We start from the raw sequence: 24545 nt of genomic DNA on the forward strand, positions 1-24545 counted from the left end.
ACAAGCGCAGCTGCTAGATGCGGACGTTTGTGAAAAACACATTACATTAGTTATTTTCCACTAGTTTATGTCTGAAATGAAGGTTGTGTCTACCAATTTCCGCACCCAATCTTTCAGTTCGGCTCAAAATCTCGGCAGCAAAAATTATGTTCAGTATCCATTTAAGTTTTTCGAGCTGTTGATGTCTTGATCGACGAGGCGCGGGAAGAGGCGCTGTAGTACAAGGGTCGTTAGCCGAGAGACGTCATACGCCAAGAGAAGCTGCAGGGACAACTTGCCTTGCGCATGGCCGGTGGAAGGCACGGCTGCGTACTGGCAACGCTGGTCAGCACCTCGGCCACGCTGTTGAGCTGGTCGTCGTTCACGCTCAGCTGGCAGTAGAACTCTGACGGCGACTTGACCACTACCACCGTGCCCTGCTCCTGGCAGCCGGGGTTGAACAGTAACTGCACGAGGCCCGGAGCGGGGGCCTCCCCTCCCCCGAACGTGTTCATGTTGGCCGGAGCCGATGCCTGAGCAGGTGCCACCACTGCAGGGGGATCTGCAGGCAGATGAGGTTCGAGACATTTAAAGGTGTACTGAGATGAAAATTTTCCGCTGTCGTTTTCTTGCGTCAACTGAAATGCCAAAACCCTCAAGAGCCTAAAAAATGTACTGCTAAGTACACCCTCGAACCTAAAAGTAGACCCTGAAAAAGTAATTACGGTATGTTTTCAAAAGCTAGTTTTGGCTCCTACTGTACCCCGATGTCGCAACACAGCACAAGTCTCTCGTCACGTGCTCATACAAAAGATCTGGACATTTCCATCACCACTCCGCTCTGTGGCTCCACGGGTGAGATGCACAAGCAACCATTTTGAATGTTTTGGTACCTAACGTCATCACAACTAGCCATTCTGGTGCATAAAGTCACTGGAATTGACAGTGATGTCACGATAGTGTTGGTGTCAGTCGGTGCACCATGCGAAAATTGACTTCAATGTCAAAATAAATTATCCAGTGATGCTACCGTGGACTTCTGATTTGGAGCAATTTTTGGAGCAGCAAAATTTCCGTTTTGGAGCACTTTGGAGCAGCAAAATTTTCATCTTGGAGCACTTTGGAGCAGATAATTTTGCATCTGGGAGCACTTTGGAGCTGCGAATTTTACATCCTGGAGTGCAATACAAAGCATATTGCATTAACATTCAAGCACCTGAGTATTATTATGGGGCTCTTATGAAGGCTAGAAATATTTCGATTCATTGCAAATCTCATGGAAAAAATCATCTCAGGAGCATAGGCGTGCACACAGGGGGGGCGGCGCCCCCCCCCCCAATCACCTAAGCGGGGGGGGGGGGGGGGGGGGGGGGGGGGCAAAATGTGCCCCGTACATTGATAGCAATTATATGGACACTCTCGGCGGATTTTTGCCGTCGCCGTTGCCGTAATTTTCCGTATAAAGTCCAAATTAATAACATCACCACGCGCATTCCAGCCGCGGGTAAAAGCTCGCGAGCGCTGGCGACGAACGCGGCTGAAGCGGAGATTAAACTAGCCGGCCGTCTGTCTCCGCCGCACGGACAGCGCATGAGATAACATCTTCCCGCGTGCGGGCCTGCCGTCGATTGCTGATCAAACAGAGAGGAAACGCCCCGCCCGTCTTTCGTAAGGAGCATGAAGGGACACCAGGGGAGCGGAAGGGGGGTGGGGGACCGCATCTTTCGAAGGGCGCAGTCGCTTGCGCGCACGCTATCTCGAGGCATCAGGAGACGGCTCGTAAAGTTGCTGTGCTCTCAACGCTTACTTCGCGTTTAGAGAACTAAGAGCAAGAAAACGCTTCGGTTCCTGGAGGGGCCATATTCCGTTAAACCAGCGTTTTGTTGAATTACGCGAGATCGGATCCAAAAGAGTTAGCTGCTAGTCTTACTTCGTTTCACAATACAATTTTTTGGTATCGCATTCATTGCTTCGCTCTTAAGCGAAACTGAGTTTTTTTAACTGTTAGATATTGACCCCCGAAAGCGAGGGGCGGACGTGTAACATGGCGTAGCCGCTTCACTGTGGGCCCGCTACTGACAGCTGTGCATTTGCGGCTGCTCCGACCAGGAGATATGATTTTACTAATGAGATGACATTTTTAAAAAAGCAAGCAAAAAAATCGAATTGGAACCCTCGCACGTGAGCTCGAAGGGCAGGGCCTTTTAGGGGGTATTTACCGCAGAGTGATTACAAACTTGGACGTGCTGGCGGAAGGAATTACGAAAAAGCTGTTCTGGATGAAGATTCATGAATAAAGTATATCTGAGGAAAAGTGTCAACGCGTTTCCACCGTTCGCGTGCTCTTCCATAAACGCGAAGCAAGGAAAATTCGATATTGTCCCATACAGTGATGCTACCGAGGACTTCTGATTTGGAGCAATTTTTGGAGCAGCAAAATTTCTGTTTTGGAGCACTTTGGAGCAGCAAAATTTTCATCTTGGAGCACTTTGGAGCAGATAATTTTGCATCTGGGAGCACTTTGGAGCAGCGAATTTTATATGCAGGAGTGCAATACAGAAGCATATTGCAATAACATTCAAGTACCTGAGTATTATATGAGGCTCTTATGAAGGCTAGAAATATTTCGATTCATTGCAAATCTCATGGAAAAAATCATCTCAGGAGCATAGGCGTGCGCACAGGGGGGGCAGGGCGGGGGGGGGGGGGGGGGGGCGGCCGTCCCCGCACCTAATCACCTAAGGGGGGGGGGGGCAAAATCTGCCCCGTACATTGACCCTTGCGATAGCAATTATATGGACAGTCTCGGCGGATTTTTGCCGTCGCCGTTGCCGTAATTTTCCGTATAAAGTCCAAATTAATAACATCACCACGCGCATTCTCTAGCCGCGGGTAAAAGCTCGCGAGCGCTGGCGACGAACGCGGCTGAAGCGGAGATTAAACTAGCCCGCCTTCTGTCTCCGCTGCACGGACAGCGCATGAGATAACATCTTCCCGCGTGCGGGCCTGCCGTCGATTGCTCATCAAACAGAGAGGAAACGCCCCGCCCGTCTTTCGTAAGGAGCATGAAGGGACGCCAGGGGAGCGGAAGGGGGGGGGGGCGCATCGTTCGAAGGGCGCAGTCGCTTGCGCGCGCGCCATCTCGAGGCATCAGGAGACGGCTCGTAAACTTGCTGTGCTCTCAACGCTTACTTCGCGTTTAGAAAACTCAGAGCAAGAAAACGCTTCGGTTCCTGGAGGGGCCATATTCCCTTAAACCAGCGTTTTGTTAAGTTACGCGAGATCGGATCCAAAAGAGTTAGCTGCTAGTCTTACTTCGTTTCACAATACAATTTTTTGGTATCGCATTCATTTCTTCGCTCTTAAGTGAAACTTAGTTTTTTTTAACCGTTGGCTATTGATCACCGAAAGTGAGGGGTGGACGTGTAACATGGCGTACTCGCTTCACTGTGGTACAGTGGCTAGAATACTAGAAGTGTGATCACCGCCAAGCGGCTGCAATGGGAGGTAGTGAAGCCGCCTTACGATGTTTCCGCTAGGTGGCGCGCGCTGTCGTATACACGTCAGGCTCTCAGGCTGAACACGTTGTTCAACGCTGCAACTCGCCGGTCAAACATGATTCTTTTGCATGTTTACGCTGTTCTTTCGTGCTGCATTTGCTGGTCGGACAGCCTTGTCGTGTTTACGTTATGTCTTTTGCGGAGTGTGTGCCATGAGCAGACGTCAGAGCCACTGTTTTGTGCCCAGATGCTCAACTGGGTACAAATCGTGCAAGCAGAAGCTTTCATTGTTTGGAGTCCCGAAGACGACCATTTGTTCCAGCAGTGGCAGCGTAATATACCAAGAGCAGACGAACCTTTGGAAAAGAATGCTGCCGTTCCAATCCCCGAGATCCAATCGAAAAGCTATTCGGGATGATTCGTCAGTTATCCGGGTGCAATGATCATCCAACATCGACCCAGTTCCTTACTGCCGTGAATTCCCTTAGCTTTTGCAATTCGGTAAAAGCACCAGACACGGGCAACTGTGCAGGTGACACACTTACGTCACTAGTTGGAACTGATGAAGTGGCCATCCATGTTGACAATTTACTGGACACTGGAAACCTGGACGAAGATTCAAGTGTACTACAGGCATCGACTCTCCTTTCTGACCATGTGTGTCCTGTGCAAGTCAGTGACGGAAGACTGGTGTACTATTTGACCGGCTGTGTGGCACGGAGGAAACTTATGGCAACGAAATGCCAGGACTGTTTTGAGCAGGTGCTCAAATCCCCTAAGAACGCAGATAAGGATCTTGCGTCATTCACAGCATTCTGTGATGTTGGAGGGCTTTTGTACCTGTCACCTGAACTATTTTCATTTGTGGAGGCACTGGAGGACACATTCACATCGTGGTTCAGTTATAATAAGCTCTAAAGGGAGCAGGGGCGTAACCAGAAATTTTTTTCGGGGGGGGGGGGGGGTTCAACCATACTTTGTGTATGTTCGTGCGTGCGTTTGTATGTGTGCGTGCCTATATACGCAAGCAAAACTGAAAAATTTCGGGGGGGGGGGGGGTTGAACCCCCCCCAACCCCCTCTGGCTACGCCCCTGAAAGGGACACTATAGTTGAACTTCTTAACTCAATGCAGAACACAAGCAAGATCTGACGAGCAACATAATCAAGTTTTTTGTTCTCACACGGCTTCACTTCACGAAATCTCTAAACAAACAGAGAAGTTCTGCAAGAGAAAGATCAAAGCACTTCAAGTTTCGAAGGGCGATGTTATGTGCATCACCCTGTAATGTGCTAGCTTTCTTCCCTACTTTGATTCCCTCAACTTTAAATAAAATGTGTAAGAAGAGTAAAATGCTCTCCGATTTTCTGTGCAGTTGTTAATGGAAAAATATTTCCACTGTGAATACGCAAGAATACTTAAGTTCTTGAAAACTATCTCATGCAAAATGTTAGGTATACTGTATAACAACATGAAAAAAATTGATATCAATGTCATAGTAGCATTTTTCTTTCGTGCTTCTTGAGGTTGCTTGTAACCTTGTGAAATGGCAATCTCCCCAAAATGTTAATCAGTTACATTTCTCAGCATCAAGGAATGATCACAAGCAGTGGCAACATTAGCTGGCCGCGATGTTTGCGAACCATGTAAAGCTTCACTTATGATACTGTGCGTACGGTCATACCATACGGTGATAATGTTTGATAATATCTGCCGCAAATTTCATTTCTTTATGGCGCACTTACGCCCTGCATTATAGTAGAGACACTAATAAAAATTTACGGCTCAAACAAAACCATATGAGCCACAAATCAGCCTTGACATGGCAGCTCTGCTGCAGCGAGCCGAGCGAGCGACGTGTAAGCTACAACCAGCGCCACCTAGACAGCGCCGGTCGAGGCATCGGTGGAGAGCGTCAGCGCAGGCGGCGCGGTCTTCACACTTCCCTATTCTAGCCACTGTAAATGTGGGCCGTCAGCGACGGGCCCGCTACTGACAGCTGCGCATTTGCGGCTGCTCCGACCAGGAGATATGATTTTACTAATGAGATGACATTTTTAAAAATGCAAGCAAAAAATTCGAATTGAAACCCTAGCATGTGAGCTCGAAAGGGCAGGGCCTTTTAGGGGGTATTTACCGCAGAGTGATTACAAACTCTGACGTGCTGGCGGAAGGAATTACGAAAAAGCTGTTCTGGATGAAGATCCATGGATAAAGTATATCTGAGGAAAAGTGTCAACGCGTTTCCACCGTTCGCGTGCTCTTCCATAAACGCGAAGCAAGGAAAATTCGATATTGTCCCATATATCTACTGCGAGCGATCCCAGATTTCTTTCCGCGATGTCCAGAAACAGAAGTGACAGACATTTTAGCGGCACTCATGTAGTTATTACTGAACATTGCTTTCCTTATGTGCCGTGCGACGCTTGAAACGAGCTATCAGCAGCGTTTCTGGAACAGGCGACGTCCGCCGATGAATCGCCGTCGCACTTTCTCGCTACCAATAGGCCTAGACGTCACGAGCCTCTGCGGAGAGCGCATTTTGCTGTCGAGCCGACTTGCAGAACAGAAGCTGCGTCGGCACCGTGCATGGCATCGTGGCTTACTCGGAACGCACGCGCGAGCGCTATTTATTCAGCGGAATAATTCTTGGTCCATGATTGCGACTTTATTGGCAGCCCCAAGATCGAGCTGCACATGTTCTGACGCGCCGGCGGTGCGATTGCCAGTGATAGACGCCCCCAAACCCGAGACTTTGGCGCAGTTTGGCGCAAATTTCGTCGATATTATCAGGATGGCGCAGTAAATACAATTTGGCGCACTTTGGCGCAGTTGGCGCAGGAGTGGAATCACTGCCCATATATATTACTGCGAGCGATTCCAGATTTCATTCCGCGATGTCCGGAAACAGAAGAGACAGACATTTTAGCGGCACATGTGGTTATTACTGAACATTGCTTTCCTTACGTTCCGTGCGACGCTTGAAACGAGCTATCAGCAGCGTTTCTGGAACAGACGATGTCCGCCGATGAATCGCCGTCGCAATTTCTCGCTACCGATAGGCCTAGACGACGTCACGAGCCTCTGCGGAGAGCGCGTTTTGCTGTCGAGCCGACTTGCAGAACAGAAGCTGCGTCGTCACCGTGCATGGCATCGTGGCTTACTCGGAACGCACGCGCGAGCGCTATTTATTCAGCGGAATAATTCTTGGTCCATGATTGCGACTTTATTGGCAGCCCCAAGATCAAGCTGCACATGTTCTGACGCGCCGGCGGTGCAATTGCCGGTGATAGACGCCCCAAAACCCGAGACTTTGGCGCAAATTTCGTCGATATTATCAGGATGGCGCAGTAAATACAATTTGGCGCACTTTGGTGCAGTTGGCGCAGGAGTGGAATCACTGATTATCTTATCAGCATTTAATAAGCTTCACATCTGCTCACAACCATCTCTGTATATGGGAGGTTTGTATGTCAGAGTAAATTCAGCTTCAAGAAGTGGTGTCAGTACCCCTTCAAAGGGACACTAAAGAGCAAAACGATTTTTCTCATATTAGTAAAGTACTCTTTCTTGATACCAAAAATGCCACACTTGCTGCGAGAAGGTGCTCAGTAAGCGAGAAAATGCGCAGAAACAAGATGTGGGTGGCGACGCCACCTTGAAATTTCCGCACCATTCGCCGCGACGTCACGTTTTTGACAGCGCCTACTAGGGACTACGTAGTGCCTAATCAATAAAAATAAAGTACATTGTCTTTTGAGGGGGCCATAGACTTAACATACCAAGTTTGGGGTAATTTTGTTGAGCCAATGACGTCAAAATACGATAAGTACACAACTGAAATCAGTGACGTCACGCTGGAAGATTTCAGCGCGAAATTCGAAAATGAAGCTTTGAACTTTATTTTCTCCTCTATTAATAAACCTGTGGTGGCGAAATCAACGACATTAAGAGTCCTCAGAGCACAATTTATCGATCTAGACCTATTGATTCATTGTTTCTCTTTAGTGTCCCTTTAATCCTTACAGATTAGCAATGCCTGTGGGCAACAAGACGTTTTTACCTCCGAATGTGGAGTTCCTGTCTAAATGTCTTCAGTCAAGACACAAATAATCAGAAAGCCCCTATGTCAGATTAATGCAGAAAGGAAGGACAAGGAAACAAACAACAGTTTGACGTATAGCTCATTTTTGTGTTTCGAAAGCACGATCAGAGAAAGCAATATTGCACATTTAAGATGGGAATGCAATGTACACCTTCATTTACCCGTCCGTGCAAGTTTCAGATGAAGCCATATGTGGCTTTCAGTGTCTCGCCCGGTGCTGCTAACCAGCGTCTTCATTTCTGCTAACCGGCAGAAATGAAGCAATATGTTTCTTGCCTCTTGGCAACAAACATATATAAAGAAGTTTCCACAATTTTTTTTTCTGTTGAATATCTTTGTTCAAAGATGCATTTTGCGCACTCCTATAAAAAATAAACATTTTCTTCGGGTGCCTCCACATTTTGTCCTCAAAGGGAACTAACTGCCAATGAAATCTGCGACAGCGTCAGCATCCCAGTTTATAAAGTGTACAAAACACGAAAAACTAGCAACAATAACAATTTCTGATACTGAAAAAGGACAAGGGAAGAAACAGAACAACCTTACCAGCCACTGCAAATGACAACACAAACCAGAATTTTGAGCTTTTTAAACGCTGTTAATAAAGACTACCACCTTCACCCTCCAACCTATTGCTCAATCTCTCTCTCACAAGGAAAACTAATATGGAACTTTTTTAAATACGAAGCATTTCTTGGCAAACCTAAGGCACTTTTGAGCGTTTTTATCTACGTATCTATCTAGCCGCATACGTCTACGGGTGCTCTTGTGATCGCCTCCTTAACTTGATGTAGAGCAAAATTGGCATGGGAGGACAAGAGGGTTTGACGAATATGACTGTGTGGTCATGACATGAATAACGTGAAAATCCTGTCCCGTATGTCGTCAAACCGTTTCGTCCAGACACGTGTGGCACATACCCGTATACCACGGGCCATGAATACAGGTATGTGCCACAGGTGATTGACAGTTTAGTCTACCCAGGAACGGCGAGAACAGACATTGGTAATTTAATGCGAGAGTGTTAAGAAAAACGGAAATCGGCAGCGTTGACCCGACGAATGCAAAGAATAAAAATTAGGATCCCAGCAGGAATCGAACCCAGGCATTCTGCGTGGCAGTAAGGTATTCTACCACAGAGCCACGCCAGGTCTAGAAACTGCTTTGGTAAAAGACCCTATGCAGGCGTAATGTCGGTGCAGCCTCAAATGTGGTTGTTGTGCTGGCTATCTAATTTCATAACAAATCAATAAACACTACATATGTACTATGATGCAGGTGTAATTTCGGGTCAATGTCAATTGTGGTTCTAGTGTTGGCTCCACTTTTATAGCAGTCTACAGTGAACTCTCAATTGAGTGAACTTCAAGGGACCTAAGGAAATAGTTCACTTAACTGAAAGTTCACTAAACTGAATATTCACTAGAATATGGAACAGCATTGGGCACAGCAGACATTAGAGTCAAAAGTGTGAAATGCAATTTATTTTGAAAAGAAATCTGTAATTTTCATTTGGACTGGTACCCTTAAAGCGCAAGAAGAGACAAAACTTTTCAGAGTCTACGTTTCTCTGCACTGCCTCTGGCCCAGCTTGTTGCTAAGACACGAAGTCTCGCAACTTTCTGACATACTCTACCGCCTCGGCTAGAGTTACGGGATTTGAACCTGCCTCAGCCGTTACGACTTCCTCGTCGCACTCTTTTTCTTCTGGTTGATGTTACAAGGGCGCACGGCGCGTGAAATGCGCTGTTTTTTCCCGAAATGAAGATGGCCGCACAATGCCGATGATGCCGATGAGACAGACAAGAAAAGAAGGGGCGAGCTGATGTGCACGTGGCTCGTTTTCGTCACCCGCACGGCCGCTTTACCTCGGCGGCGCCGCATGCACAAGCGATGTCGCGCCGCCGCCGATGGATGGGCGATTTAGTGGCGGCTCGCATCGGCTGTGCCAGTGCTGCAGTGCACAAAACTTCGTTGAATTGATTTAAAAAATGAGCCTGGGTCCGCGGATCAAGTTCGTTCAACTGAAAAATTCACTATTCTGAAATTCGTTCAACTGAAAGATTTTTGCATACAATGCATAAGAAAATCGCCGGGGATTTTAAAAGTTCGTTATTCTGAAATATTCGTTAAACCGACGTTCGTACAAGTGAGAGTTTACTGTAATAAACATTACAATTGTATTCCTATGCTTCAGCAAGCTATACTCAAGCATTACTCAACCCAAAAGTTATACACTAATGAAAGTTACGTATGATATTCATATCATCGTGCCATAAAGTGCACTTCATTTCGATAATACTCGTGTCTGTGCTCTAGTGTGAGTACTGACATCACCATCAAATCATAAGTTACCAGTTAAATGCCAGTGTAGTCGACGTGCCTGGTAAATTCACCGTGTGCACACTACTCCATTTACAAAAACATGTCGATCCACATCGTAACGCTTGGCTCAATGCCAACAAAATGCAGCATAGAACTACTCGCCGACTGCTTCGCATTAAACCGATTCCCACAAGGCGTGGGACCTGCCAAATTTTTTTCAAACCAAACATCCTGAAATATAGTATTCACTTGGTCATGCCGTCGAGGCTGCAGGTTCAGTGGAGGAAAAATTGATGCCAGCCAAAGTGGAAGGCAAGAGAAAACGAGGTTACCCTGTGCAAGAGATGGCTAGATAGCATTCTCCGGGACACAGTAAAGCCTCTTATACCCAAGCCACACGGGCACAGAAAAGATCATTAACTTCCTAATGCCTTAAAATTTAATGCCATTTGCACGGTGCCACACGGCATAATCAAATGGCATTTGCCTTAATTCCATTCGTCACCTAATGCCTTCGCTAGAATTCATTCGACTGAGACATGCATACTCCTGACGCCAAAGTTTACTTAGGGCAGTACACACAAAACATTTGAAATAGCATGTGTCACGTCAAAAGTATTTTATACATGACTTAACAGATAGCATGTTATTTCCCAGTTGCACTAGAGCGAAATTCACTTTATAATTGAGACTGCTTAAACATGACGGATTCTAGGCTTCGGATTCATATAAGTTGCTGTGATCTGTCGCAATGTTGTAAAAGACGGCAACACAAGCTAACGGCACCATAATATGCTCACTTATACATTTCACTATTCATGAACGCAAAGTAGAGTTGTTAAAATGCATGTTTATATTTTATTATTAACCTAAAGTTGCTCCTTTCAAAGTCACTGTTATTGACATCATCAAGCCAAATGCCATTAGTTAGACGTGTGTCAGCTCGGCCGAAAAAAATGTAATTCAGAAAGTTAATGCCTTAACTACCGAATGTCATTTCTAGTGCCCTTGTGGCACAGGTATTGGAAAGCTTAAAGAAACTATCTAATGCATGTCACTAGCATTCATGTACTCATGCAGTCATAAAGGAGCCTACAGTAACTTCATGGTACTTCTGCACAGCTTTGGAAAGATTATTGACAGCAGATAGGAATAATTTAAAACCAATTTAGCTAAACTCAAAATTATGTTGCAGTTGGTGTCAAAGGAGTACCGATGTGACATTAAAAAGAATTTTTTGGGCCTCATACGAGAGTTCGGGACCTCCAAGAGCTTAGAAAAACATACTGTTAGGCCTCAGAGTGCCCTAAATAATTCACTACGACAGCTTTTCCACTGCCAGTTGGCTTCATTTCTGCGACGTCACAACCCAAAAAGTGATCACGCGGTTGCAGCATGTTGCATTGCTCTGGCACTCTCTTGATTGCCTCTTATGCTGTTACTTGTTTTAAGAGGGCTGATCGAGCAGAACAGCAGATGGCTCCATCTCTGGCTCTTTTCACATTACACGTCATTTGCCCCGCCTTTCGTTCGACTAATGAGAGGTGCAAGGGGCACCATTGACTTTAGAAGGTTCCTGACAAACTTAAACCATCAGCGAGTGATGTCTTAGTGCATGGGTGCTTTTGCATTTTGCAAGCATCGATGTATGCCCCCGGGCTGTCTCTTAGGACAGTCCGCAGGCATTTTTAGATATCCTAAACCATTGCATGTACCTTAAACCAACAGCAGATTACAAGACCAGCTATTTGTTTCGCCGCTGCTGCTTAGCCATACTAAGGGTATCTCCGCCTTCCCCGGATGCTTGTCAGCTAGTCTCTTGTAGCCTTTTGTAGCGATAGGCTAGGCTACGAGGGAGTAGCAGACAGCACAAATTCCTTCTTACCACAAGGTTGTTTATACATCGCGAGTCTTCCCAGTGAATGTCAAGCCTCTGCCAAGTGCAAGTGATTGCAGCAGCTTGTGCCCGTTGCTTCAACATGCCGCATAGACGGCATGTGGAAGCCTGAACACAATATAGTTCACACTGGAAGCACGAAGATGCACATAAGCACAAAAAAAAAAAAAAAGATTAGTTTTAATCTAGCATCCACAGGCTGTGATGTATTGAGTGGTTGCTCCACGGAATGCATAGCAGATAAAAAAGCTGCCCTATGAAATGCACAGAATGAAACTCCTACAACAGCACAACTTGTGCAACTTCTACGTTGTCATCTGTAAACTACTAAGCAGAGTATAGTGGCTTCCACAACTCTAAAAGGGCCCGCTCACGGGCTAACCGGTATTTATTCTTGAGTGTTAAGTTCATGCAGTGCAAATAAATGGAGACAAGAAAAGAGCACTGAAACAACGCAGACTGGTGCTACCTGCGTCATCCACAGCACCAGTCTACATCATTTCCAAGTTCCTTTCTTGCCACCATTTATTTGCGCTGTGAATGATGCTGCAACAACAGCTGCACTATGTACGATAAGTAGCTCCCACAAAATTGAACAAACCTCTTGGTGGCAGACTCTGCCTAGGGGTGGTAAACGTCACGGTGTGGACGTCGCCATGGCAGGCCAGGAAGCGCACTTCCACTTCCGTGTCAACCATGTCTTCCGAGACTTCCCCAGACTGCAGCTGGCAGGGTATACCAAACAGAGGAGCGACGGCAAACTGCGGCTGCAGGGAGCGCACGTCCTGCGGCAACACAGTCTCTTCGTTGCCGTAGTCCAGGTAAAAAACGTCATACTGCGAGCCGTTGGCCAAAACTCTCTCGATCTTCGCCCTGTAGAACTGCCCGTCCTCTGAGAATCGACAGCACACATGGTCCCCAGGCATTGGCTGGAATGCTGGGTCTGGATACGATGCAGAATAATAGTCTCCCAGCTCTTTCTGCAAGGCATCAAGCTCTCCATCAGGGATCTTCATGAATTGGCCAAAGAACTTTTGTGGGGGAGTGACGGTTGTCACAATGAGTTTCTCCACGGGACACACAGTGGGGGATTGTGCCTTTGCCGTGCATCCCTGCCTACTGCTTTCCAGCGCTGCGTTCAGGGCCTTGACAACCGATTTCGGAGGGTCCCCAACGAATATTTGGACGGCATGCGTACCATCGGGAAGGACGTTGATAATCGAAACGTTTGCCTCCGCGTCGAGGAGCAGATTTTCCAGCAACAGTCTCATCGCTTCGGACGACTGCGGCGAGCACGTGAATCCGTCCAAAGTGAGCTTCGTTGCATATGCAGGCTGCAGGGTGTACTTGAGGTCCAACTGTCGGAGTTCAGAGATGTCGAGCATCGTGGTGTCTCCGTAATCGGCAATCCAGACCTGGACTTGCGGGCCAGGCTGGACCACCACAGCCCTGTACCACGTTCCTTCGTACCTGCAAGCCACAGCCAAGCCAGGCACGACGTCTGAAGGCAAAAGCATAGCAAGTGAAGGGGACTCGGCCGCCAGCTGCGCAGAAATCTGCTCGATGTCATCTGCCATTTCCTTTAGCTGTGCATAGAAAACCTTGGTTGACTCGATAAATGTGACATACATGACATGGCGACAGCCTGGATCAAGCCTCAGTTGCTGTATCTGGATGTAAGATGCACTCGTTGGGGGTAAATTTCCTGGCAGTCCGTTATACGAGGCACAATTGGCTGCCGGAGCTGCTTTGCTGCCGTTCAGACCATCGAACGTGACAGCATATACGCCCTGCCTCACTCCCTGCGAAAATATGCACGTCAGCTCTTGCTCTGCAGTGACTTCAAGGAATGTGTCCTTGTCGAGCCCCGTGCTGGTTGCATTGCAATGGATAGCAAATACAGGCTCCTCCAGCAGTTCGGGAGGGATCACCAACAACTCTGACGACAATTTCACTTCACGGTTGCCGTAGTCGACAAAGGCCACTCGACAGTTGCCCTGACAGCAGTCGACAACGAGGGAGCGGTAGAGCAAGGAATCCTCCGTGAAACGCGCCAGACAAACCGTATCTCTTTGTACTAGCGATGGGTCGAGTGAGGCAACGTTCGTGTACGTGTCCTGAATCATGTCCGAGAACGCCGACGGTTCCCTGGCCGCAAGATGCAAGAAGACATCGTCCATTTCTTCAACGTGCGCAACGTAAACCCTGTAAGGTACGCCCAATTTGATGTCCGGAAGGCAGAAGGCGGGCTTCGCAGCAGCCTGTGCCATGGCGTTCGCAAACTCTGGCGAACGAACCAGAATGTCAGCCAGGCTCCTCCCGTCGGGCAAGGTGACCGAAACAATGGGCCTGACACAGTTCACCTGAACCTGCTCGTACCTGCGAACAGTGACGGTAACTTCTACTGACAAGAGTGTGCTCTTTGCCAATAGGACAAGCTCCTCTGCACCTTGCGGCGTGATAAGGCTCAAGTCGAGTTCGTCTAGGAAACACTCGTAAACTCCGTGCGGCGTCCTGAAGATCGGGTCGGGGCTTTGGCGCACGTCACCGACGCATACCTCCTCGCAGTTGCCATAGTCTATAAACGTCACCTCGACTAAAGTCTCGTTGTGGCGCGGCCAGGAAGACACCACGGCGCGGTACCACTTGTTGTTCGAGTAGCGCGCGAAACACGGCGTTCCCAGCGCTATCTGACTCTGATGCATAAAGCCAGGCTTAGACGACAGCGCCGGCTCGAGGCCCTCGAGGTAGGCTTCGATATGCCTCATCATTTCGTGGTTCCTCTGCACGAACAGTTTGAGCCATCGGTTTTCGGGCGCCACGTGCGTTACGGTAGCCCGAAAAGTGTCCGTCGCGGCGCCCGCCGCGTTCCCCACGATCGCCGGACGCTCCATTGTGTTTCGCTCGTTTCCCGCTCGTTACCTGCAAGTCATGGCCAGGGCTGTCGAAGAATGGTCGCTGCTCCTGCTCGCCGTCGACAAACGGTCAAACCGCTCACGCGACAAGACCGAACGCAAATCAAACTGTCAAACAGCTCTCCAGGCACACTCCTCAACGTCTCTGTTCCTTACCGCGTGCATTCGCGCGAGAGCGCCGCCGCAAAATGTCAGTGGATACTCTCGAAGCGGGCTTTTATCTCCAGTAATGTTCGGTTCCTTACAGTAAAAGTTAACGTACAGGGTAAACTGCGGTGAAATGCAGTTTGACACGGGAAGCCCCACAAAACCCGTACGAACGGGGGAAACGCCGCACTCTGCACGCCCTGCAAGATAGTTCTGAAATGAATATTGCCAGTTGCCACAAAAACGCTAGACGGCGCTACCAACGCTACCACCGAAAGAAACAAAAAGAGCTATCATCATTACCGCCTTGCCATAGAGTAAGCTGAGTAAGCCTTGCCGTGGCTGCTGTCTCCCTCGTCGGAAGGAAGGTCGCCGGGCAAGGAAACGCTGATTTATCATTAGCGGGAGGCTCGTTTGTAACGATGTCTCTTCTATTTGGAAGAGTCCGATGCCTCACGAGCCTAGGCAACATTATGAGGCAGACTACGCCATTGGCGTCGGCACAAGCGCGCCGTTACGAGAGCCAAGAGGCCGCGTCGTCGCCGACCCAAGAAACTAGGCCCTCGGTGCGTAAGCCCCTGTACGTGCAGCGCTCCAAACTCGAGGACTTCGGAAGGTACGTGGCCGAGTGCCTGCCCAAGTACGTCCAGAAGGTGCAGATAACGCCTGGTGACGAGCTCGAGGTTATGATCGCCCCCGAAGGAGTTGTGCCCGTGCTCAGCTTTCTCAAAGAACACCACAACGCTCAGTACACAAACATAGTCGACATCTGCGGTGTCGACGTACCAACGAGGGAGTACCGTTTCGAAGTGGTCTACCACCTTCTGTCGGTGTACTTCAACTCGAGGATTCGTGTGAAGACGTACACCGATGAATTGACGCCGCTGGACTCCGCCACGGCAGTCTTCAAGGGCGCAAACTGGTACGAACGCGAGGTTTGGGACATGTTCGGAGTCTTTTTCGGCAACCACCCGGACCTGAGGAGGATACTGACGGACTACGGTTTCGAAGGGCACCCGTTCCGCAAAGACTTCCCGCTCTCGGGTTACGTGGAGGTCCGCTACGACGACGAAGTGCAGAGGGTCGTCGTCGAACCTCTCGAGTTGACGCAGGAGTTTCGGAAGTTTGATTTGGCAACGCCGTGGGAAACATTTCCGAAGTTTCGTTCAGGAGAAGCTGCGCAAGAAGTCGCCCTGCCAAGCGGTCAGGAAGAACCCAAAACTAGCAAATAGAAATTTTGGTAGGTCGGTTTAGCCGTGGTGAAAAAAGAAGGCAGGCCATCGGACTGGACTTGCAGTTTCGGCTGTTACAATAAAAACTGTGAAATAAGCCATCGCTGTCTCAGTGCCTCTCTGATTTATAACTGTAACCACGTTATTACTGAACCAATAAAACGCGCTGGAAGAGAACTCCCGGTCAAATAATAACTGTACGCAAAATTCGAACGCGTGGCACTTACCTGTCAGATCAGCGCCAAGAAAGAATCCTTTTCTTATGGAGAGGGGGTGCAATGCCGCGTCTACGAACACGGAAGTAAGCACGCGTTGCAGGAGCAAGAATACTACTCGGCCTCAGCTTCCCGGGCAATTTCTGTCAAAAGACGCGAGGCTGTCATTTACCACAAACGCATTTGTCAAAAGCTAAACTAAAAGCACGGCACAGACGGGGATTGATGTCAATACATATAAAGAATACTGAGAGAATTTACACGACGCGCACGGCCGGCTTCGAAGACTCGCTCGCCGGTATAATGTACAATCGTCATGCTAAAGTTCACACGTGCTGCAACCGAAGCGCAAAGCAAGCGCGTTTGACGAGCATCGTGATAGAAGTTTCGAATGGTAAGCTATGATCGTTATTCTTCCAAAAGAAAGGACAGGCAGGCCGCGTGTAACTTACTCGTGTGCGATGTCACAGCGACGAACTTCGTTCGAGACGGTCGGGTAGCGTTCCCTAGCTAATAATAGCTGCTAAAGAAATGAAACAATAGTTACGTAACCCTTGCTTACATAGCACTTGCGCGAGCTCTTCGCACCGTGAAAATTTCGTTCTCTACAGCGCTCCCTAGGTAATTCCCTAGAAAACTCCCTAGCTGCAAGGAGAGAGAAATGATGTGAGAGGGAGAGATGTGCACATGGACGTCGGAGCGTGCGGAGTGAGCAGTTACCCGGAGTCTTTCATAGTGGAGCAATAATTTCCCCGAGCTGTACATTAGCGGCCGGAGCCTTCAGGGACAAAATAATGCAGTAACAAATTTATTCCTTCGAAATTCTCAGCCTTCAGTCGGTGACCTAGAAAGAGTCGGGCTCTTGACTGCCGCCCCTCACTGGTTGAGGTGAGGAACTCCGCGTAATGTACTACCTGCGATATTGTGCCGATAGTTGTATACAATGATATCAGTCGCGCGTATTCTCCGATATATAGGCCGCTAATCGTGGGCGCGGCACTGCGTCGAGTCTCTTTGTACATGATTTCTTTTTTTAACCCACTCATAGTGGAGGCATCGGCGTGAAGTGAAATATATGCATATGCAGGTATGCGCGTGTCGATCATCAACCATTCATCCGTGACTTTTTTAACGTAATCGTCGTGTAAGCTCCCGTTTAGCCCCCGTAATTTCGACAGTGTCGTGTGGACGAAGGCGCGGCCGGTGCGGGCGCGCGCGTTTTAGTTTAGGATTGCACGCGCAAGCGTACTTATACGTGCGACGTGCGTTGAATACAAGCTGTGTGTGTCTTTCTTACAGCACCGAACATCCATTGCGTAAGTTTCACAGCGTCGTGAAAAATGCCTGGAGACGGTCACGGCAGTATGAGATCGGGCATGTGGTTCCTGGTCAGTGTTCCAAAGGAAGACACCGAAAATGCGGCGCGCTCTCATGCTGACAGCCGGGCGACATCAGAAGGTATACGCGATATGACATTTTATCTGCAAACTTGCACCACTAGCTTTTTAACTTCGTTGCTTATGTATCAATGGTAAACGCAACAGTACTCTCTCTCTCTATATATATATATGTGTGTGCACTCTTGAATGGATAATATACATGCTCTAAATTAGAGAAACGAAATATAATTCGAGTAAAAATTTTCTGTCAGGAAAAAATGGAAAAGCCGAACTGCAGAATGCATGCCTGCGTTTTTACGAGCTCCTTATCATCTTTTTCTTTTGAATTAATTTCCGGTCTGCATTTGTAGATGATGACCGAGAAAACTTTTGCGATAGCAAGGAGCACCTCACCTTGAAGCAGGTATATAATTGAATTGAAAGTCTTAAGGTATATGCCAGAATGTCTGGACAATGTAAAGTTCCGTGTGCCTTCTCTGCTATAGGCGCTCGAAGACTGCCTAGAGTCGTACGGAATTCGAAATGCCATTTGGAACGCAACCGCCCAGGACACGTACTACCAGGTATTGTGTACACATGTGCAAGAAGGCCTCATTATGCCCCGTAAATCCTGACTTTGTGGTCTTGCTGATTTATGTGTAACTCAGCTTATCCTGTCTTTATCTGTTTCCCCATGTCCTCTAGGTGTCCTTTCCTTATGAAAGCGGCAAGCCAACAGATTGCATCCTTAGCGACCTGACATCTCGTGGAATTGGTTCGAAATATGACTCAACTATTGGGTGAGGTTACTTTTCGTTACTGTGACAGTAGTGAAGTGCTCAAAATTGTCCGACCTGTCTGCCTGTCCATTCCAATTACACTGATGGTGCATGACCATCATCGTTCATGACACGTGGCAATGATTTTCGCCGGCATCATTTTTGTTGTCATCCCCAGATTCACCGTTGCCACCGTGCACGGAAAAAGAGAGCACCTCCACAACAGCCTCCACTGAGATTTGAACACATGCCAGGGAAGCAAAATTCACTTGGGTATCAAGTGTGCTAACCACTGAGCTATCATGGAACAACCATGCATGAATTTTGGTTGAAATCTTTGTGCTCCACGCAGACTATAAGAGCATAGTGACAAAAAATCATTATACAAAGAACGTCGCTGGAGCCAATGCTGGAGACAAGTCCGCTTGTTGAAACATTGGCTCCAATGACATTCCCTGTTCAATGATTTTTCATCAGTTCAAGCCTCCATCTTACCCTGAACTTCTGATTCTGTGATAACTAATGCGGTGCTGCAGGTTCTCTTAAAGTACTATCACAACACTTCTAACGTGTTTAAATGCCTTGTGTTGGATGTTACTCAGACTGACTCTTCTCTGCCCTCTCTTCTGTCACCCGCAGTGTGTTTCCATGTCCGATATTCTATAGAGCTATAGAACCAGAAAGTGATGACGAGGAACAAATTACAGTAGCTGATGCTAACTACGAATCAGGGTGAGTAAGCACTTTGATGTTGCAAAATTTTATGCGTGAGTAGTTTGTTCTGATTTAATTCTGCTATGCAGGACATAGTGATGGGCTTACATGGTACAATTTTCATGCGTCAAGCCATGCTTGCTGCTAGCAGTTTCATGCTGCAATGCTGAGAGAAATGTAATGGTGGTTAATATTGAAGCACAAGCGTCACAAGCTGCATAAAGCACTCACAATCCAGAAATTTGATCCTGATCTTGCTACATTGTGATAGCATTTGAAAATTATAATGCATGATTGTGGTGGAGCCTCAAGCCATGTGTGCTTGTAAAATTAAGCATCTGTGAACTATACTAGATAATTACTTCAGTGTTACATGTAGGTGAATTCATTCTGAAAAATGTTGTGCATTCGGCTAGTTTGCTTCCATGTGCTTGCCATTTGATATTAATAGGATGGTAACCCGGTAACAAATGTCACTTGTGTCACCATAAATTAGAAACTATTCACAAATTATGCAGAAATCAAGTTCACAAAAATGAGCAGTAGTAGCAGTAATTTCCAGTTTGTGTTGTATAACTGCGATGACATGTGTTGTATCTGTTGTGATAATGTACCTAGGCATGTATACCGTTATGCATATTGTCTTCTATGATGTGTAAAAATCTGCCTTTTTAAAATCATTACCATGATGCACAATACTTTCCACCAATCGTATGCATACTTCAACAAAAGTATATAGTTTACATAAAAGCTTGACTTGCTAAAACTACATGTATTGTGTGTGAACTCTAAAGTTATGACTGTATGAATTCAGCCACACTTGGAAACATAACGTTAGATAAGTGAACTTGTATTATTATTACATTCAGTAGACTTCTTGCTTCAGCAATTGGACTCTGAGCGTGGTTCTTAAAGAGATTACTAAACTGCACTTTATTTCTTTTCAAGCCTTATAGTATGATAGAGCACTTTTCGCACTGAAGAAAAATTTTTGTAGCTGAATATCTTCCATAAATGTAAAAAAAATAAAAGTTTTCTAAGAAAGGAAAAGGAGGTAATTTTGCTAAAAGGCAAGATTATCAGATCCTATGCACTTAGAGCCATTAGGGAGTAACACAGCGACAGCTCTTGTTTCGAAAACGAACATATCTGGAAAACGATCCTGAAACATAAAGTGAATCCATTTATGTGGAGAAGGGCATTCATTTTGATGTGGAAGTATTAGAAAAACATCTTATGCACGCTTAAAGCAGTGTGAAGGAAATGTTCTGCAAAGCTAACATTTTCTCAGAAACTGAAAAAAAAACAGGTTGTAAATGCGGAAAGGGCAACATTTACATAGATGAGGGCCCCTAATTTTCATAGTCAAATGAGCTAACGAAGTGATTAAGAACTTATGCTGTTTTTATTAATCGGTATTGCTTTTGTTTCGCACACGAAAAATGCTAGTAATGGAAGTACTACAAACAGGCTGAAGTGATAGTACCACACTGAAATGTCTCCGGATTTACCCCGATTGTGATGTTGATACCCATTCCATTTTAGCGATGAAGCAAAAAAGGACAAAGAGAAGGAGAGTGGATTCCGATCAATGCAGAGAAAGTTTCTGAAGTCAGTGAAGGCACGACTTACGGTGGCTCAGGTGTGTGGTTTTGCCGAGCAGATTATGGCCGTGGCTTACGGAGGTGGTTCTTACATTCGGCAAGGTGTATGATACGATGATGGATTTTTTTTTGTTTTTTGCCGAGGACATTCTTGGAAGTCTTAATTTTATGTCATTTGTAGGAAAATAGAAAAAAAAGCTCTCAAGAGCTAACCGGGTGCCCCGGTTGCATAAACAAAAGAAAAAAAATTATGGAGTAAGGTTGTAATGTAGGTGCCGATTAGACAGACACAGCCGACCTGGATTTTGGAAAAATGCAAATGTTTTTGTTTGATTTCTCATTGAAATGTGTCTAGCTATGTCCTAACATCAAATGTGTTGCTTTGTTAGACATACAAGTATCTGATGGCTATGGGCCAAAACAGGTTGTAGCTGTTAATAAAAAAATTAGTTGAATTGAAGCTGGACATTACCGCTATAGTTAATCAGTTTTGTATTTAGTCTGTATGGAATTGACATAACCTTGTGTTAAGCTTCTTGGTTTATCAGTGTGAATCGAAGTGCAAAACTTGAACTGAAAATAAGTGAAGGACTAGCCCGGCACTTTTGGAGTACTGCTTGCTTCCTATAAAATCCTATGCTTTGGCAGCATAATGAAGATGTATTGCTTTACCCGAATGGTGCTCGTAGCGTGATGTACTGCATGAAAGAGCCATCTCAATTTTTGTAATATTTTGTGCATACATTGTTAAGATGATGCATAAATTTTATAGACGCAGAAGGATGCCTTAAAGTTGAAAGAATGGGGTTACGAGACCACCTGTTAGTACATACATAAGAAGAAATAAATACACTATAATATTTTTTTATGAAAAGACTATTGGTCAAAGAGAGATAGAAGTGGGAAAAAGCAGCTGCAAGGTCTGAAACAGGCATTGACGTTAAAGTTTTTTGGTGAGGAATAAAGAACGGAAAATTCGCTTTGTGTTTTACAGCTGGAAATATTGCAGCTATGAAAGAGTGGCCATTATCTCTTTGTCCGCTGTGTTACACTTTTTTGAGACCACAAGTTGTCATTTATGCGTCTTAAAACTGGGCACCATTTGTTCCAGCTTTAATCTGCAAATAGGCCTCTCTTTCTTTTTATTTTTTTAATCTTTGCGTAGTGATTATTCTTCCAGTTAGGTATATTATTTATGGAACAGGTCAGCAGCTCATCAGTTCACTATTTTATTCTATACTGTGAAATGTTCAATGTTTGTGCTCACTTGCGATGACTTCCCGTAACTTACTTACTGTCAGGTTGTCTCAGTCTGTTCCTTTTTCTCGGATCACGTGCTTTGTCTTGCAATAATGCACAAAACTACACTTTCCGTATGACAAACTGTCACGCATGTCCGTATGCTGCCAATGCGAGAGTATTTACGGTCTACGCAAAACTGCCAGAAGCCGCTTTACCTTGAAAGCGTTCAGTTTGTCATTTGAAAAATACACTTCAACTTGAACTGCAAAATTTAGTGTCGTATTTCCAGCATATTTTATTGTTTTTTATAACATAAGCTGTTTACGTTGGCCTCTTTAAATGCTTGCCATTTAGCCCTGATCCTGGAAAGGCTTATTGTGGGTCTTTGAAAACAATCTCTCGTATACCGTTTGATTGAACCTGTCTTTAAACAAGACATCTTATGAAAGGAGAAATCAGTCTTTTCCAAATGCCTCAGTGTCCCATCGAATAATTGCTTCTAATTAGATTGAATAAATAAATTACTGCAGTAGTGTAGAGCAAGTTGCCATTGCCAAGCAACTTCATATGTGAAACTGTGCGCATGCTTGTAATCTGCTTTGCTTTGGCACAGCCCAATTTCTCATAAATTTGATTGTTTCTCACCATACCGATAAGAAGCAATCAATGTGATCTGTCTTACCTAGGTTGTCGCAGGTGTCAAGGCTCAGGGAGAGCTCACGTTTGATTTTGTTGCATTCATAATTCTTGCTGGGTAAGTAAACCTTGTCAGTATAACTGGTTGTCAAACTTCATTTGGGCCTGCCCTGTTTGCAGATGTGGTCGTCCTAATTAGCACTCTTAACCATTTCAGACCCAAATTAATTATTTTCAATGTAAGCAACTGGTCTTTACACGTTGAGATGTGCATGATCATGGTAGTCCAAAACATTTTTTAAAAATCTTTGCTCACATTTTTCAGTGAAGTGTAATTAATGAGCAAGTTAATTTAATAAAAAATAATTAATTATATTTAGGTTACGTTTATTTAATTTATTACTTACAAAATTGTTTAGATGGGATAGCATAATGCCGAATAGCCAAAATTCAAATTTTCGACACAGAACTAAAATAAGTGTCCAATCTCTGCACGGTGAATGAAGAAGCTGCCCCAGCAAAATGGGGGAACAGCGCGACTGCTTCGGTAATTTCTTCATTCACACGTGACCTCGCTTTATTGTGTGTACTGGGTTGGCAGCGTATGTAGAGCAGGTGCTAAACATGAGTTCGCGAGGAAGAACAACACTTTTCTTTTACCAGGTGGTTGCTGACTGAGCTACAAAATTAATGATTCCATTTGGAATTGCGGGGCCTGGAAAGGTTAAAAAGCGGAACACCTTTGAAGACCTTTGGTGGGCAATAATAAATCTATGCCAAATAACCCAAATGTTAGTTCTTGGCTCTTAAATTTTCACCCACAGTGCTTTTCATCCACAACACTTGTCTGTACATACGGCACTCTATGTTTTACCAAGAGAGAATGAAAATGCTATTCAGCAACCTTATGTCATCATAGGCCAGACTGGTATAGAGTGTGTGTAAATGCACAAGGCTTAATTATTGTTAATTAAAGATGTCTTCAGTTATTTAATGTCCCCTACATGGGTAAAAGTTCATATATTTAAGTTCTTGTGGGCTTGATGCCCCTTTTTTTTTTCTCAGCATGATTGCTGCTCTCGGCCTGATGGATAACAACGTAGTCTCAATAATTGCTGCTATGCTGGTATCACCCCTTATGGTGAGTTGCACTGCGACTGATTGTCTTCATGTTTTCTTATTTCACAAGCCATGAACTGCCAGTAGCTTCCTGTGATTCTCGTGCTTCACTTTGCCACTTATTTATCTCCAGTGTCATTTCATTTCCAAGCAAATGCCTTTTTATTTTGTTTTGTTATTTAGCAGCAAGAAAAGTCCAATTGGAGTAACATGGGACGTGTACAACAAAAATATCCAGTTTCTTCAGAATATGTGATAATAGATTGTTACCTGCTAGGATTTGCTCAATTGCTCAGTGGTGGCGTTGTTCCTACTTTCGAAGTTGCAGGTTGAAGAAGATTTAGGTCAAGGCCAGCGCTAATTTTCCTATTATAATACAGAAGTTTTGATTGCCTAGGGCTGTTGTTGGCCTGGAGCAAAGTCAAATAGAACAAAGCCGCTGTTTAAGTTCAGTATTCAGTGTACTTCTTGAAAGTACTGTGACAGCTGGGTCAGAAGGCTGATGCTTCTCAGAGGAATCCTCATTTAAGAAATTGAGGACCATTGCGTAAATGCAGTATTTACTTAAAGGGACGCTAAAAAGAAAACCGATTTTTCTCGTACAGTAGAACCCCGCTGATACGTTTTTGAAGGGACCATAGAAAATAAACGTAAGAGACGGGAAACGTAAGAGCCGAAAAACAGGAAAAACGACAAAATATTTAGTGGTACACAATTTTATTTCAATGCTTACGAGCAGCATGAAAATTGGCACGCTC

The 24545-nt window shown here is 45.7% G+C and overlaps 4 protein-coding genes across 5 annotated transcripts in view; 2 read left to right on the plus strand and 2 right to left on the minus strand.

Moving 5' to 3' along the window:
* LOC119406947 (tudor domain-containing 6) overlaps positions 1-15068 on the minus strand; it is a 44764-nt gene extending 29696 nt beyond the window's left edge. For both annotated transcript variants that reach the window (XM_037673746.2, XM_037673744.2), the window contains exons 1-2: positions 12407-15068; positions 279-541 (exon numbers count right to left, since the gene is read on the minus strand). In XM_037673746.2, coding sequence (XP_037529674.1) covers positions 279-541; positions 12407-14699 — 2556 coding nt within the window. In that variant the 5' untranslated portion in view covers positions 14700-15068. The remainder of the gene's footprint in view (positions 1-278; positions 542-12406) is intronic.
* LOC119406953 (uncharacterized) overlaps positions 1-24545 on the minus strand; it is a 487035-nt gene that overhangs the window by 291932 nt on the left and 170558 nt on the right. The window lies entirely within an intron of this gene.
* Positions 15189-16138, plus strand: LOC119406948 (NADH dehydrogenase [ubiquinone] iron-sulfur protein 3, mitochondrial). Its single transcript, XM_037673747.2, has one exon. The coding sequence runs from the start codon at positions 15290-15292 to the stop codon at positions 16097-16099; it is 810 nt and encodes a 269-aa protein (XP_037529675.1). The 5' UTR covers positions 15189-15289; the 3' UTR covers positions 16100-16138.
* LOC119406950 (uncharacterized) overlaps positions 16983-24545 on the plus strand; it is a 30992-nt gene continuing 23429 nt past the window's right edge. The window contains exons 1-9 of the mRNA XM_037673751.2: positions 16983-17202; positions 17614-17772; positions 18065-18117; positions 18200-18277; positions 18399-18493; positions 19112-19204; positions 20732-20828; positions 22719-22786; positions 23734-23809. Coding sequence (XP_037529679.1) covers positions 17655-17772; positions 18065-18117; positions 18200-18277; positions 18399-18493; positions 19112-19204; positions 20732-20828; positions 22719-22786; positions 23734-23809 — 678 coding nt within the window. The 5' untranslated portion in view covers positions 16983-17202; positions 17614-17654. The remainder of the gene's footprint in view (positions 17203-17613; positions 17773-18064; positions 18118-18199; positions 18278-18398; positions 18494-19111; positions 19205-20731; positions 20829-22718; positions 22787-23733; positions 23810-24545) is intronic.

Source organism: Rhipicephalus sanguineus, chromosome 10 (genome assembly GCF_013339695.2).
Source record: "Rhipicephalus sanguineus isolate Rsan-2018 chromosome 10, BIME_Rsan_1.4, whole genome shotgun sequence".
NCBI lineage: Eukaryota > Metazoa > Arthropoda > Arachnida > Ixodida > Ixodidae > Rhipicephalus > Rhipicephalus sanguineus.

What these genes read in the sequence shown, in the direction of transcription:
- LOC119406948 (XM_037673747.2), top strand. Translation starts at nt 15,290, where the DNA reads ATGTCTCTTCTATTTGGAAGAGTCCGATGCCTCACGAGCCTAGGCAAC.